The sequence below is a fragment of the Alosa pseudoharengus genome, unplaced genomic scaffold (assembly GCF_046254945.1).
Source record: "Alosa pseudoharengus isolate Yale_2024_CS ecotype anadromous, Long Island Sound unplaced genomic scaffold, YU_APseudo_1.1 YU_APseudo_1.1_scf_21, whole genome shotgun sequence".
Taxonomy (NCBI): Eukaryota; Metazoa; Chordata; class Actinopteri; order Clupeiformes; family Clupeidae; genus Alosa; species Alosa pseudoharengus.
Genome location: NW_027468674.1, coordinates 31,892,812 through 31,909,106, shown reverse-complemented (window position 1 = coordinate 31,909,106; position 16,295 = coordinate 31,892,812). Strand labels below are relative to the sequence as shown.

General features: G+C 45.4%; 1 protein-coding gene across 1 annotated transcript in view; it reads left to right on the top strand.

Moving 5' to 3' along the window:
* Positions 1-835: 835 nt before the first annotated feature.
* Positions 836-16,295, top strand: part of jakmip3 (Janus kinase and microtubule interacting protein 3) — a 33,418-nt gene continuing 17,958 nt past the window's right edge. The window contains exons 1-4 of the mRNA XM_076298644.1: positions 836-1,404; positions 1,992-2,101; positions 7,152-7,415; positions 12,769-13,254. Of these exons, the coding sequence (XP_076154759.1) occupies positions 7,281-7,415; positions 12,769-13,254 (621 nt within the window). The 5' untranslated portion in view covers positions 836-1,404; positions 1,992-2,101; positions 7,152-7,280. The remainder of the gene's footprint in view (positions 1,405-1,991; positions 2,102-7,151; positions 7,416-12,768; positions 13,255-16,295) is intronic.

The window sequence follows — 16,295 nt, the reverse complement described above, 5'->3', positions numbered from 1 at the left end:
ATGATGAAACAGTGCAGGAGTAAATGTAAACAGTGCAGTGCAGTCAATTTAAACAGGTAAACAGTGCAGAAGTAAAAAGTAAACAGGTAAACAAGTAAACAGCTAAAGTGCAAATGCTAGACAGGAGGTGTAGTTTTGTTCAGTATAGTGTTACAGCTTATGCTAATAGTTATCAATAAAAGTACCAGGGATTTGGCATTTCCTGAGAATATTCTCTTTTAAAGTGTAGCCTACTATATAGACATTCAATGTTTTTCTATACAAATTCGTATTCATTAGATGAAAAAATGTGGGCATGTTAACTGATTCATTGCAGATATCACGCACTACCAAATGCTTTCTAAGACCTGCTAATTAAGTCTGCATTAGTGAGAGATTCCATCTACCCCTCCCGCTCCTCTCATCTCCTCCATCACCTGTATTTTTCTGTTTGACTGGTCACTGGCGACCTGAGAGCACAATCCCATGACCTTCACCTCCTGTGAGGTTTCCAGTTCCACACAGAGGATCACAACAACAGCAACAACAACAACAAAAGCTTAAGAGAGAAATGTCTCTGCAATGCTGCCTGGGGTTCAGTCAGATTCCTTTGGCCATGTGCACTCGCATTAATCTTTATTTTTAGGCAATTGTACACATAGCCTTGCCTTGACATATTGTCATTATTTTCCTGCAATTTTTTGATACATTCAATATTTCAGTCAATGAAATATAAATAGTATATTATATTTGGTAGACAAGAATGATATTAGGTGATAAATGAATGACATGGTAACAACTTGTGTTTTATGTTATTTTCATAATATTGTAGCCATGTGTGAATATGACTCTCTATCGCCCTCCTAAGGAGTAAGGAGAGTTTTCCCATGGTGATGCAAACATCCTGGTTCTGAGGACGTTCGGCATCCCTGGTCCGCGTTCAGTGACTGGCCACACCCGTAGGAGGATGACGTCTCATAAAAAATACTGCATTGTGCACTTTGTTAAATGCCCGGGGATGTTTCAAAATCAGTGTAAGGCTAATATATTTAACAGGTCTTTTCTTGTTTGTATAGTACGTGGCTGTGTCTGTGTTCCTGTGTGTTTGTGTTTGTGTTTTTGTTTGTGTGTGTGAGTGTGTTTGGTTATGGTGCTGATGCAGGGTGGATCCCCTGGTGGTGATGACGTGATTACATGTGTTGGCCCGGCTGCGCTGCAGAGTCTCCGCAGTGGCCTAGCGCCAGCTGGTGGAGGCTGGCAGTGGACTGTACCACCCATCCGCCCTCTGTATGCGCACACAGAGAGAGAGAGAGAGAGAGGGAGAGAGAGAGGGAAAACGATTCAAGTCGTCAGTTCATCCCAGCCCCCATCCCTATCCTCCTTAGCCAGCTCTCACAGTGCAGCCTAGTATCCGCGTGTGCCTATGTGAGTGTGTACATGTGGGTGCATGTGTGTGTGACTGTGTGTGTGTGTGTGTATGACTGCATATGTGTTTGTGCTGTGTGAATGTGTGCGCGCCACGACACACTCCCCACCTCCTCCTCCTCCTCCTCTTCCTCCTCTTCCTTCCTCTCTCCCTCTCCTTTGCCGGCTTGATTCTTCACTTCTGCAGGGAGGGGGGTGTGTTCACGGTAAGCGCACAATCCTGCTCGCTGCATGGTTTTAAAATGCTCCGGAGAACCTGCCCCCTCTATCCCCACCTTCCACTCTGGCTTTAACATCCACTCTGTGCATCTATGTGTGTGCTTGTGTGTGTTCTCTCTATTTTGGATGAATCATTACCCTAGCCCTGTTTATTTTGTTGCCAGGGATTTCAGAGCAGGTTTTGCGAGCAGCTTGCCGTGTTTCTCTTCGTCCTCTTCCTCCTCCTCTTCCTCCTCCTCCTCCTCCTCATCCCCCTCTCTGTGTGGTTATTTTTTCCTGCCGCCCGTGCGATGTGAGTGATGAGAGCGGCGTGTGGGGAAGTGGCGGTCTGTGGAGCAGGCATGAGAACACTTCCCTTCTCCTTTCAGAGCATGTGCCACAGCTCGCAGAAAATGCTTCTCCCGACATCGTTGGAGCAACTCCCCGGCTAGAGCCAGCAGTCAGCAATCCCCTCGGCATCTAGGATCATGCTTTTAAGGTTAGTCTCCCTCGCTTTCTCTCTCTCTCTCTCTCTCTCTCTCTCTTCTCTCTCTCCCTCACACATAAGCTCTCTCTTTCTCTCTCCCTCTCATTCTCTCTGTATGTATGGATCTTGATAACTCAATGAAACTGCCATGCTCTAAATAAGCGATGCATGCAACCATAGTCTGCACTAGGCTAGCATTGGTTGCTGTGTGTATTTGTGTCAGTGTGTGCATGTGTGTATGTGTGTCTGCATGTCTCTGGGTATCTAAGCAGGATTATGTCTATATCTGACAGACTGCTTAGGTTGCACAAACTGGCAATACTGGTGTAATAACCTAGCATGGTCCGTGTTACTGTTGATTAAGAATACTGATAGAGTATACATTGCAGCAAGAATGCTTTTAAATAATATTCTGTTAAATGCTAATAGCTGTTACTCTGCTGTTACTGAAATATGTAAAAATGTAATATGAGCAATATTTCAAGTGAATACTTCTTTACACTGAACCTATAATCAGGCCTGCATAGGTGACAAGACATGATAACTTTGAACTTTGAATGTGTACATTGGCATTGCTGATATAATTAGACTCCACTTGTCTTAATGTATAGTTCCTGTAAAATATTTATGATTAGACTAGACTGTGCTAAAAGTTCCTCAGGGGCTCATCAAAAAGATGAGTTCAACCGGTTCAACACAGGACTCTTCTCTGTCTCTACACAGCTGCAGAACAGGGTTGATATCCAAGAACAAATATATTCAGCTTACTGGAGGAGGTTGAGTTGAGTCTTTATGAAATCTTCCCAGGAGGCAAGCTTTTACTGGAACAGATTAAAAATCCATTCTGTTGTAAGGTTTTGGTTGAGACTATATTGATGGCAGGGTCTACACAGTATGTGAGCATGTGGCCATTATAGAATGTATGTTTCCCACAGATCAGTGCACTTGCTCTTATGTGCTCTAAAACACATGGGTCTGAAGAACAATCACTAATAAGGACGATGACATGTCACAGTGTTTTCACTTCGTTGGGTTAGTTTAATCTTCACTTTAAATATGTTGTCATTATGTAAATCCTACAAAATCTGTTTCATTTCAAGATGACCTTAACGAGTGCTTATCTTAAGCTTGTTGCTGAGTAATAGTTGAACCCAAAAATAAGCTTTAAAGCTTCATGTCCACAAATTCAGTCCTAATATTCCATTTAAAAAACAGACCTTTCACATAACAATTATGTGTGCAGCACATATTAGCAATTCCATCCCATAGCCTATAGACGCCAAAAGGACAATTGTAGCTAAGACATACCTTTTTTTTTGACAAAAGCCCCAAATCTAAAGGCTCCATAACCAAGCAAATCTACCGATCGCCTTAGAATATCCATCATTTCTTTGAAGAGAAGCACTGACAGAGGAGATGAGACATGATCACCTAAGGCAATGTAGTCTTAGGGGAGGCAATGCATCTTCACACAGGAGAGCACCACGCACACTCACGGCATGGGAATGTGATGATATCTCACTTTGCACACTCCAGTCTCCATCTTACAACCTGGCACACTCAACTCCATCCTCTCGAAGAAATAACCTGGATGTTGAAGTGGTTTGTCTCACAGACATGATGCTCTGAGCTATTTCCAGCCTTGGGAAGAGTGCTCTGTGGAAGTGTGTGTATTAACCTGCTCCCCCATTATAGCTGACCTCTCATCCACTGGAGCACAGTGGCAGAGTAGGCAGGCCTGATTAGCATCGAACAAGACGGAGCCCAGCAAAGACAGCAGGGAAATGACAGGGAAGAGAGAACTCCTGAACTCCCACCAGCACTCTGCTCTGACTCCAGGCCATATGTTACCTGCTACACGTTACAACCTCTACATGGCCTGCTGCTCGCTTTTTTAATACGGAATTATTATGTTTGTTTTATTTTTCCCTTCAATAGTCTGCTTGTTTCTTGTTTGTCGTAATTTATTAGCTTTTGTTGATTAATTAGCACAAACCGAAATGATCTTACTATAAATGACACGTCCGTCTGTTATTGAACATATTCCTCATGTTTTGCAGGAATTAAATTAGGAAACATATCTGCTGTCTTCATGTCATCAGGAATTTATAATGATTTCATTTCCAGATGGTGGCTACTCTAGCAAGCGTCTTTTACTTATGACTGGCAGAGATCATGGGCCAGTTTGGGAATGAGCTGGAGATGTTTTAAAAGGTAGAGTTTGGGACTATGTGTTAGAGAGCAAAGGAGAGCGGGAGACTTCTTCATCATGTGAGGCACTATCAGAAGTCATCTAGGAGCTCTAGTCTTTTGAAGAATGACGTCCCAAAGGTTGCTGATAGATTTGGTAAACACTTCATGCCGGAGGCAATTGATTTCAGTATGTGACTGACTTGGATGCAGTATGTATTTACTGGTTTCTTAGATGCAGTTTCCATCGCTGGAGAAGGGATGTAGATAGGGAAATGTCAGAGGGAAATCAATGGAAATATGCTCTTGAAATGAAGACTGCTTTAACTGCCTCTGAACTGCTATAAGGATTTCCACCTCATGTTAAATGGGGCACAGCAGGAAGGACATCTTCACAGGCTTGCCTCCAGCATAGATTTGACAGCATAGATTTGCAAAGTGACTTGTTTGTCAAGTTTAGAATGCTTAGAGTGCTTATTTCTATAACACATACATAATTAATTTGTCAAATGTGGCCATTTTAGGACTTCAAACATAGACTGATGGAAAGCTGATTCCATGCTGAATATTAGTTTTTCTCTCGCTTTTTGTGTGCGCTACAATATACTGTGTCTGAAATTTTCATATCCATTAAATTTTGAATAGGAGAAGAGAATCAAATGTGCTGTAATGCATAAAATGATTCTTGAAATAGACTTAGATGTACAAACGAAGATAGTGATTTTGAGGAATGCAAAAATATGCAATATTATAGCCAATCTTTAGTATATTAGGGGCCAAAGCACAACTATTAAAGCATATTCGATATAATAAAAAGCTTGATAAATGGAACTGGAGAGGTCCAGCATTCTGGGTCATCATCTGGCACTGGACTCTGTGGTGCTGTGGGCAGGGGAGGCTGGTTGTTTGTCCGGCGTTGTTAACATGCAGCTCACATCCTGTGCTTTTATCCCCGCATTGTCAAGGGTCAGGGTCTGAAAGAGACGAGTCACATCTGGTATGGAAACCAAATTGCAGCCTCACCGGTGAGGCAGAGGAACAGAGAGAGAGAGAGAGAGAGAGAGAGAGAGAGAGAGAGAGAGAGAGAGATATATAGAGTGTGTTGGAGTAATAGATTGGAACTTGCCACACACTTCAAAAGGTGAAAGCGCAATCTCTCTATGAAGGTGTGCTGTTATACCTCTTGTGCCTCTGGAACATCCTGATCCTTTTTAGGAGAGTGTTTATGTTGTGTTGTTTTCTAAGTGTGATAACATCTGATCCTGAGTTATTGTGTGCATCCATTTCAGTCAATTACAGTGTGATTTGAACTTTGAGCTATTGAACAGCAGGGAGTTCTTGTTCTGTTTTGATGGATGGAGTCACGTATGTGCCATGCAAATTATACCCAAGGCAAAATTATCAATTATGGCAAGTGTACTAGGATAGATTGGTTTATAAAATGTCAGACGACCATGCATAGTTTATCAAACAGTCGCAAGCTGGACGTTCAAGAATGAACGCCATTGTAAATCAAGCTGCGATCGATCAGTCAGCCCTTGCCAACTTGTTCTTTAACCCTTTTCTGCCTCTCCTTCCATCCTCTCTCATTCTCTCTTGCTGTGTCTTTGCATCTCTGTTTTTAACCAGTTTTGCTTTCCATCGACCCCTCATACCTCTCACTTCTCCTGTTCCTTTCTCTTCCTATCTGTTTCTCTGTCTGTCTGTCTGTCTGTCTGTCTGTCTGTTGGTCTGTCTGCCTGCTCCTCTGTGAGGATGATAGATGATTAATCTGTGAAAAGGTCTTGGTGGGTCATGTTTGTGAGCTGAGAAATCCAAGTGTATTACTGTAAGCGGAATGTTCTCAGAGGCCTTAGCAAGTATAAACATGAAGAGTTGCATATATGTCTGTCAATCTCTTTTTGTCTGTACCTGTAGTACCTGTAGACATGATGTCAAAATGATCAAAATTGTTTGTCTCCTGTCTGTCATAGCACTAGTCCCATCTTGTTATCATCAACGATGTGCCCTGTACTATCACTCTTTTAAAAAGTGAAGTTGGCGAATCTCCTGGGAAGACAATGTGGGCTTGTTTGGTGGTGTCTGGCATTGCTTGGTTCATATTCAGACAGGGCGCTTCTGTGTGAGGGGCGTGTAGCTGACAAATGTGTCTCGCGGTGTGTCATTTTGCCCTCTCTCCTGAAACAGAAAATGCATGTGTTTCATTGGCCTTTCAGCAGCACAATCTCACATAACAATTAAATGATAGCATGGCAGAGTGGGAGAATGCAGCTCAGACTGAACTGAAAACCAGCTTTATCAAATGTGTTTACAGTCAACAACAATAACAATGCTGGAAGCGCTGTTATCAGAACGGTTGCTCCCCTGGAGGTGTATTCTGATAGAAGGAAATTGATCTGATGGGTGAGGACTGTGTGCTGCGGGGACTGCGGGGATTGATGTGATGCTGTGTGGTCCACATCACAAGAGGATGTGTTCAGCATCTCCGTGGTTTAACAGTGTGATGTGTCTGCCTAGCTCAGTGCTGCAGGAACATGGTGTCACTGCAGGTTAGTGGTAGCTTAGGGCTCTCTCAGCTCTCTCTTGCCTCTCTCTGGCACCCACATACATACATACACACACACACACACACACACACACACACACACACACACACACACACACACACACACACACACTCACACACACACACACATCTCTCTGCCAGTGTGGTGGACTTTGAGTAAGACTGACAGGCATCAAGTTGTTTTTTTGTCCCAAAATGGCCCCGGTCCCCTCTCTGACTTCATCCGTCTCTCTCTCTCTCTCTCTCTCTCTCTCTCTCTCTCTCTCTCTCCCTCTCTCTCTCTCTCTCTCTGTCTTTTGGCTCCAGGTGGGCGAGAAAATGTAGCTGAGGATCCGAGAGGCCGAGAATCCTGAGACCCCTGACACGTCACAGGTCCCTGTGGGGAGGTGGTTGGGGCCAGAGGGCATCGCTGCTGGATCGTCGCCTCGCCTCGCCATGTCCAAGAAGGGGCCAGGGAGCCGGTCCAAGGGAGAGCGGCCCGACGCCCTGGCAGCTCTGCAGGCCGCCAACGAAGAGTTAAGGGCCAAACTGACCGACATCCAAATCGAGCTGCAGCAGGAGAAGAGCAAGGTGAGAGCTATCACCACAACAACACAACACAACACAACACAACACAACACAACAACACAACACAACACAACACAACACAACACAACACAACACAACAACACAACACAACACAACACAACACAACACAACACAACACAACACAACACAACACAACACAACACAACACAACACAACACAACACAACACAACACCACAACACAAGACAACAACACAACACAACACAACACAACACAACACAACACAACACAACACAACACAACACAACACAACACAACACAACACAACACAACACAACACAACACAACACAACACAACACAACACAACACAACACAACACAACACAACAACACAAGACCACAACACAACACAACACAAAAGAACACAACACAACACAACACAACACAACACAACACAACACAACACAACACAACACAACACAACACAACACAACACAACACCAGCTCCACACCACACACAGCTCCACTGGTTCCACTTGGCAAGACACAAGCGCAAACAGTCTTTTCTCATTATGCTCCAATGGTACTCGCTGAACTCACTAGAGATTGAACCCATGTAGATTCATGGGCTGCCTTGTTTCTATAAAAACCAGACCATATTCATAGAGCTGGTATATTTGTATCCTTGGAAAGATAAAGCCCCCAGTGATTGGGCATGGTGAGGTATTTACTGCCAGTGCAGTGCATTAAGATGGAATGCATCTCTACGGGCTTTTGTGTCAGAAAGATCGTTAATGTTGTCAGTGGGCTGAGGGGGCAGCAGGTTACAGTGGCTTAATTGTTGATGTTTCTCATTTACTATTAACCCCATTAACCAGCCCTGACACTGTTCCATAGACCCGTCTCATGGAAACGAGTTAGTCCACTCAGTGGTCACAGACGTCCAGTGAGTGATTTGGCAGCAGCTTGTTAACTCAGAGTGGATTGCATATAGATGTTTCTGTCAGGGCAATTCCCATGTCATGGCCTGGTTCCGTGCCAGCCACACCGTCTGACAGGAAGGTAATAGATGACAGGGAGGAAATAGGGTTAATGATTTGGCTGGCCATATTAGTGCCACATCTGAGCCTCCCAAGAGAGTCCTAAGGAGCTGAAGAGTTAAAGCAGGAGATGCTCCAATCAGTCTTGGTGTCAGTCTTGGTGTGATTGGACACATAGGAGGGCTTCCCATGGCAGTTGCATGTAGGGATATGCTTTCTTGGACTTAGAAAGGTCTTATCTCAGCTATGCTCTTGAAAGTGCATAGGTGTGGAATGATATCTGATTCTTCAGTCTTTTCCTAAGCTCTTAGAATGTCCTGCAGCAAATGTATGTAACCTGCAGGAGAAAGAATCTCTGTTCAATTCATAAACTAGCCGTCACCATGGGAGAATACAATATCAATAGGAGTAAAAAAGACAGGAAGACAGAAAAAGAGTGGTAGTGAATGTGTGTGCATGTGTGGTTTAGTGGGAGTGGGCTGTTGTAAGACCTCTCTCTGAGTTCACTCCCACGGCCTCTCCCTGCATCCTGCTGCACCTGACTCAGATCGATAGCACAGGGCCTATCCAGCAGCACTGGGCACCATTACAGTATGGGAGACATAATCTCCCCATATCAGAGCTGAAGAACACCTAGTACACACTCCTGTAGCTCTCATAATCTCCCCATATCGGAGCTGAAGAACACCTACAGTAATACACACTCTCCTGTAGCTCTCATAATCTCCCCATATCAGAGCTAAAGAACACCTAGTACACACTCTCCTGTAGCTCTCTGGCTAAGACTGCCTCATGTGCAATCCCCTTACAGCCATGGATTCATGTTTCCTGCATTTCCCTGCGTTATCACGGAGGTCTAGCCCTGAGCTGTGTGCAGCAAGGTGACTCCGTCTTTGATGGTGAAGGGGAAATTATCTGGAATAATGCCCCTCTCTGCTTGGGCATGTTCAGCGAGTAATTGGAGAGCTTCATTCTAACAGACTGACCCATGCGCCGGTCGCTTTGACTCCCCATTCTAATGAGCGCATTAGCATTTATCGCTCACAGGAGCGAGCGTTGTCTCCTCCTTTTATCTCCAGAAGTCAGCGTTGTGGTGGCAAATTTTGGGGAGTCACGGCACTGTGTGCTCGCCCACGCGGAGGAGACTAAAAAAGAGCATGGCAGATGAGAAAGTGCTGCTTGCATTAGAATAAATAAGACCTCAGCTATCACCCACTGTCTGGCCTCGCTGTCAAAAAAGAACCCTTTTAGGGGAATGTCAAAATATATGTTCCCCACTCTGCCTGCCTTTATATCAAGATGGCGGACGCTGCACTAAGCCCACATGTGGGGGCACCTGGGTGCAGGTGAGTGTAAATGCTGGTCATGCTAATTGAGGCTCTGCTGTGATAAATGAAGCGTGGCGCTGGCCTGAGCTGTAGGGATGGGGCCTGGGAGGGGGAGGGGGGAAGGGGGCAGGGCCTGGTGCATGCTGGGAGTCTGCAGATGTTCATCGAGCACTTTGGCGAACGGGAGGGTGTGTGAATGGCGCTTTTGTGACACACAGGCTGCTGTCAACAGCCAGCACACGGTGTCTCCATGTTCCACGTGCCGTTGTCCAGCCTGAATGGACAATGCTCACGCGACATGTGCGGCTGGTCTTAATGAACCCTGTGCCATCCTCCACAAGGACACTGTTTGCTTTTGGCCATATGGTGGTTGATTATTTATTATGAATATAATACATGCCATTCCATAATTTCCCCATATTATTAGAATGTATGGCCCTGAGGTAGTAAGTATGCTGCATTCACCAAGGTAATTCTGTGAATGTTTACATGTAAAAGGAGCTTGGTAATAGCTACAAACACAGACCAGTATGACCTCACCAACAAATGATGTCTGGCTTCAGTGGTCCTAATCACTTCAGCGGGGGATCCAGACACTGCTTCCTGCTTGGTTGTCATGGCCCCACCTCCTCTGTTTATATGTTGACTCAAAAGTGAACCAGTACAGCTTGCTCCATTCTTAATGAGAGAAGTATTATGCTGTATATGGTTTTAAATCAATTTAACTATTTTTATAAATAAATAATATTTTTAATTAAATATAATGTGAGCATATTGGGCAGATCATACTTTCTAATAGCTTTCTTCGCAGTATCTGAACCCAAAGTATTTCAAAATAATGGATTACATGTAATAACGTCTTTAAATGTTGTATGGCATCTTTTTGACATGCAGAGCAGGATTTACTACACAGTTGTCAGTTTCCACATTTCACACAAATGCAATTTCATGCCTTCTGACATGTGTGTGGTTCCTATAACTGTGTGTGTGTGTGTGTGTGTGTGTGTGTGTGTGTGTGTGTGTGTGTGTGTGTGTGTGTGTACTGTATGTGTGTGTGTGTGTGTGTGTGTGTGTGTGTGTGTTATACTGCTGGCTTTAATTAATGTAACGGATGAATGGGTCACTCCAGGAGGCTCATGGGAAGCCTTTGGCCTCTGGCTTGGCTCTCTCTCTCTCTCTCTCTCTCTCTCTCTCTCTCTCTGGGCAACCTGAGCCTCCCTCCACGGCCACTGTGTTTGGCTACAAATATGACTACTTCTCTCTTTGTCCCTTTTTTCCACACTGTGTTTGTTTTCATTCACGCCTCGTGATCATCGCTGTCCAGTCTCCTGACCCACTTATCATCCATACGACTAGTTAGTCAGGGTCGAGGTGCTCCTGCGTATCTCCCAGGCATACTCACCATCTGTTATCCGCTGCCAACGGTCTGCACGAGCCCTGCCGTGCTGCTCATCCAGACCCAGCGTGTCTGGAGAGGTGGAGCAGTATGACGCGGCTGTGGTCCTGGCTGATGCTAGCCCTCGCCTGAGCATTCTGCACAGTCATGCTGTAGTGTCGTGCTGCAGACTGCGCTAGAGCAGTGCAGTGGAACACTGACCCTAAGGAGGGAGAGGGAGAGAGGGAGAGGGAGAGTGCACTTCTCATCAGAGATAATTTTAGATGTGCCCCCAAAGAGAGCCCCCCCCCCCCCTTCCCCCTCCACCTCCACACCCACACACATCCAGAAGCTAACACATACATACAGACATTTGTTTGGGGCAATGCAGGAACACACAGTTGAGAGCTCCTCCCCTCCTCCCCCGCCCCCTCCTGCCCAGTGCCCAGTTCTGCGTCTGCTGCAGGCACTGTGTGTCACTCTCTGTTAAACTGGGACAGAGCAGGGGAGTGTGACCTCAAATAAACCCAGGGAGGTCAGGGCCTGACACACTAATGGACTATAGATAGCTCTCATGTTGCACCCACGTACAGTGTACTGCTCTAACAAAACAAACTTATTGTTCATATGAAATACATTAAAATCTAAATTTGAATCTAAATTTAGCATTTCATTGTGCAGTGCCTGTTTACTCTTATTATGACTCTGTTTATCTTATTATTCTTTGTAATAGCTTTTTTCCCCAGTATCTAAACCCAAAGTGTTTTGGAAAAATAATGGATTACATGTAATAACGTCTTTAAATGTTGTATGGCATCTTTTTGACATGCAGAGCAGGCTTTACTACACAGCTGTCAGTTTCCACATTTAACACAAATGCAATTTCATGCCCTCAGACATTTGTGTGGTTCCTGACTGTGTATGTGTGTGTGTGTGTGTGTGTGTGTGTGTGTGTGTGTGTGTGTGTGTGTGTGTATGTGTGTGTGTGTGTGTGTGTGTGTCTCTCTGTCTGTCTGTCTGTCTGTCTGTGTGTGTTATTAGTCATCTGATACCTGTACAGGATGCTTGACAATTAAAATGTTGTATCATTCAGTATGTCCACGGGCCATATGCATCATATTGATAATCAATGGCCTTTTGAAGTGTCAAAAGGACTAACACCCGATTCACACTGGATGCGTGGCGAGTGCGTGCCAGCTGCATTACCTGTCCGTTTCAAGTTTCAGCGCCCATGTTAAAGATTAGAGCTTGCCCACTTCCCGCGTGTCATGCATGTGTTTAGATGTGTCTCGAGCCGTGCTTGAACTGTGTTTGGTTCCCCCAAAGTCGTCTTCCAGGCAGCGCTGCATGGAAGGCACTAGGGTTAGGCAAGGGTTAGGGTTAAGGATAGGGTTAGGTGCTTTGAAGTGGACGGTGGTGGCTTAAAACACCATCGAGCGCTGGAAACACGCACTAGATGAGGCGCCTATTCCGAGAGGAAAGTGTGTTGGAAGCGTTTTCAGCCAAAAGAGACAGTGAAGAGATTCTCACATGAAACGCGACGCAACAGTTACAGAGCAGAGATGCGACACACACGCCAGGGTGGCGTTCTGAATCGGCCGTCAGACGACTCTCTCTCCCTCTCTCTCTCTCTCTCTCCGCGGTCTCTTGCAGGTGAGCAAGCTGGAGCGCGAGAAGACGCAGGAGGTGCGTCACGAGCAGAACAAGTCGACGGTGGTGGTGACGGAGCTGCGGGCCAAGCTGCACGAGGAGAAGCTGCGCGAGCTGCACGGCGTGCGCGAGACCCTGCTGCGCCAGCACGAGCAGGAGCTGGTGCGCGTCATCAAGATCAAGGACGGCGAGATCCAGCGGCTCCAGGGCCTGGTGGCGGCGCTGCGCGACGGCCCCGCAGACAAGCTGCGCTCGGCGCTGGCGGGCGAGGTGCGCGAGGAGGTGCGACGCAGCTTTGAGGGCGAGCGCGGACGCCTGCAGCAGGAGATCCTGGAGCTGAAGGGCGCCAAGCGGCAGATGGAGGAGGCGCTCACCACCGCCGTGCAGGCCGACAAGACCAAGGCGGCCGAGATCCGCAGCGTCTACCACCTCCACCAGGAGGAGATCAACCGCATCAAGAGGGAGTGCGAGAAGGAGATCCGCCGCCTGGTATGTGTCCACTCTGTCCACTCTGTCCAACACACCATATGTTATCATCAGCATCATTCATAACTAATGAATGAGAGTTAGAGAGACTCCATATGACCATGAAACATTATGTTCAATGGGTCCATATGTTCAGTTTACAGCAGGCCGTATTATTTCTATACCTAAATTTGTATGTAGATCTTTCAGATAATCGAACATACTATCTATCTTTATCTTTGTCTTTCTTTTTACCGTTCTACTTCTGTCAGGCTTAGCTCTGTGAATTATCCTTCAACTTGGTTCTGGGATATTGCATAATGTGAGAAACATTGTTATTTGCCGTTATAAAGAGCATGTGACCTGGTTTGGAGACTCCTCGGAGAGCGTGCTGGAGGCGGGGTTTCAGTCTTTACTGTGCTCATTTGCACACGTCTGTGTGTGTGTGTGCAGCCCGTACTGTGCAGCACGGAGCCCTGTGAAACGGTGCATCATAGTGATGGAATTTGATCCTTAGGTTTTGATCATGTTTGTAGACAGACCCGGAACACAATGAAGGGCCTGGGCCAACAGCAGTCTGTTTCAATGAGAATGTGTCTAGAGGCTCTGAAGTGATGATTTTCATGCTGACTTCATAGGTTATTTACTTGACATTCACATGATTGAACCTTTCTCCAAATGCCCTATTTACTACATCAGACATTCTTATGTTCTTGGACACATTCACTAGCAGCACACTGAGCCAAACTAATCAGCAGGTTTCCTTTGCCACACAGCCATTTAGCAGAACATAGATACAGTTTGTGATAACGCTTTGGCTGGAACCAAATGGAACTCGATTTCCTCTTTGTCTCTTCAGTAGCAAATTTACATAGCACTGTGACTGGACCCAAAGAATGTGTTTCTGCAGTCTTGCCTTTACACAAAGCGTTTTGCTCTGCCTGTAGATTCCCAAGTGAACAGTAATACTGGAGAGGCAATTTTGGGAGGATCTGAGCGTCTCTGTCATGATGGATGGAGCGTTGGCCTTGCCTGTGAATTTAGTGTTCAGGCTCCTGTGCCTGGTGCAGGGCTTCTATTTAGCATCCTCTGGGACAGAACGTACACTCAACTCTCTCCAGGCTCCTCGCTCTGTGTCTGAAATCCCTCCTTATGTGTGGAGGAGTGAAATGTGGTGCTTACAGGTATTTGGAGATTTCAAGCCTTATCTTGAGATTTAATGGCTTTTACCCATGCTTGTCGATAATGCTGTTTTGAATTAGATTTTGTATCATTTTTATGCAACTCAACTGTCATTATTGCATTTTCATGGAAGAATTTGCCAATAATCAAGATCACAGTTGTTGACTCTGCCTATTTGATCTGCTCATTTGTCTTGATGGCAATTCCCTTGGAAGTTTCCACTATTGAGTTTTTTATCCATTGTTCTGTATGACCTACGGAAGTTTTCAATCTCTTCTAATCCATTATTTGATTCAGGTTTGAGGCTTTATCTAAAGGACAGATTATCAAAATGAGTAATTGACATTTTATTATCATGTGTCCCAGGGAACTCGTAACGGCCTTGAGTGTAAGGCTGGTCCTGTCCTGTTGTGTGTTAAAGAGTTATCGATCTAGCCATGACGTTGACCTTGGGTATCTCTGCCGTATCAGCCGCCCGGGCCCAAAGTAGTGTGGCCTTGATCTCCTTAGTGTGATCAGCTAGATGCGTTAGCAGAGGCGCGCTCAGGGGAGATCCCCACCTCCCAGGCAGCCTCTTCTCCTAGCTGCTACATGCTGCACCTCTCGTTTCAGTGAGTGGTAGACTTTTGGATGGGGAGGTTGGAACATTGCTACCTTCTCAAGTATTTCCCTATTAGTCGTCTCCAATGTGTTTTCTCAGGTAGTGGACCACAGGGCTAATTGGGGCCAACAGGATGTTTTCATACAGTATGTCTGAGAAATCCAAAATTCCTGACCTTCTCTCTGACTGTAGCAGACGTGAACTGGTTCCTTTAGAGGAAGAGCAGTCGCAGAGGAAAGAGAAGAGAGAATGTGGAGATTGTGTCTGTTGAGGATCAGATTCCCCTCAGACAGTTTGGTGTCTTTCTTTCTTTGGCCTCAGAAGAGGACATTAAAGAAAATGCGATGTAATGGGGCAAAATACCATACAAATTCCTCCAGTTAAATATTTAATGTCATTTGAACATTCACAATGGGTAGATGTTAGAGTATATATTAAAGTAGCTAAGATGCCTGCTAGAATTTGAATATCTATACAATGATGTAGGAACTGCTTGGGGGACCTGAGATGCTTAGAAGGCACTGGGGGCATAATTAGTTGGGAACTTAATTGCAGTTGATTAGAACTTTCTAAGCAGTCCTGCTGACCTCACTGGAAAACAGCAAATTAGCACACTTCAACCCTTTGCAAATGCACAGAAAAATAAAGTATGGCCCTTCATTAACACAGCACATTGAGAATGCCCTGCTGTTTCTGTTCACTCAGTTCAGAAGGCCTGTATGATGACACTGAAATACCCCGGCTACCTAAACCTCCCTGTGCACTAAAGCACTCCAATCCTGACATACTGTACAATGTCATGTGTGCCTTCAGAGCTTATGTTGTCGCTATGCTAATGAATGCAAAGCCTCCCTGAAGAGGCACCAAGGCGCTTTTCTGTTTGCCAATAGAATAACAACTTTATTAGGTGTTTTGCATGTCAATAAGTTGGAGATAATAGCAGTGTGATGACACCACGTTGACTTAAGACACACCAGCTCTAACAGGATTAGAGGACACAATGCAAGCAACCAAAGGCCTATTACAGATCGGCTGCTGTCTATGACTGCAATGTCAGTAGCCACGAGGGCAGGTTTAGAACTCTCTAACATGGATTAGCCACTCAGTAACCCTCCTACGTCTGCGAAGCTTAGTATTGCATGGTGCTAATGGAAAACCCCATATCCAACTGTGTGCTTAGATAGATAGATAGATAGATAGATAGATACTTTATTGATCCCCAGGGGAAATTCAAGGTCTCAGTAGCATACAGACATCACGTCTGCTTGTTTAAGCAGAGCAG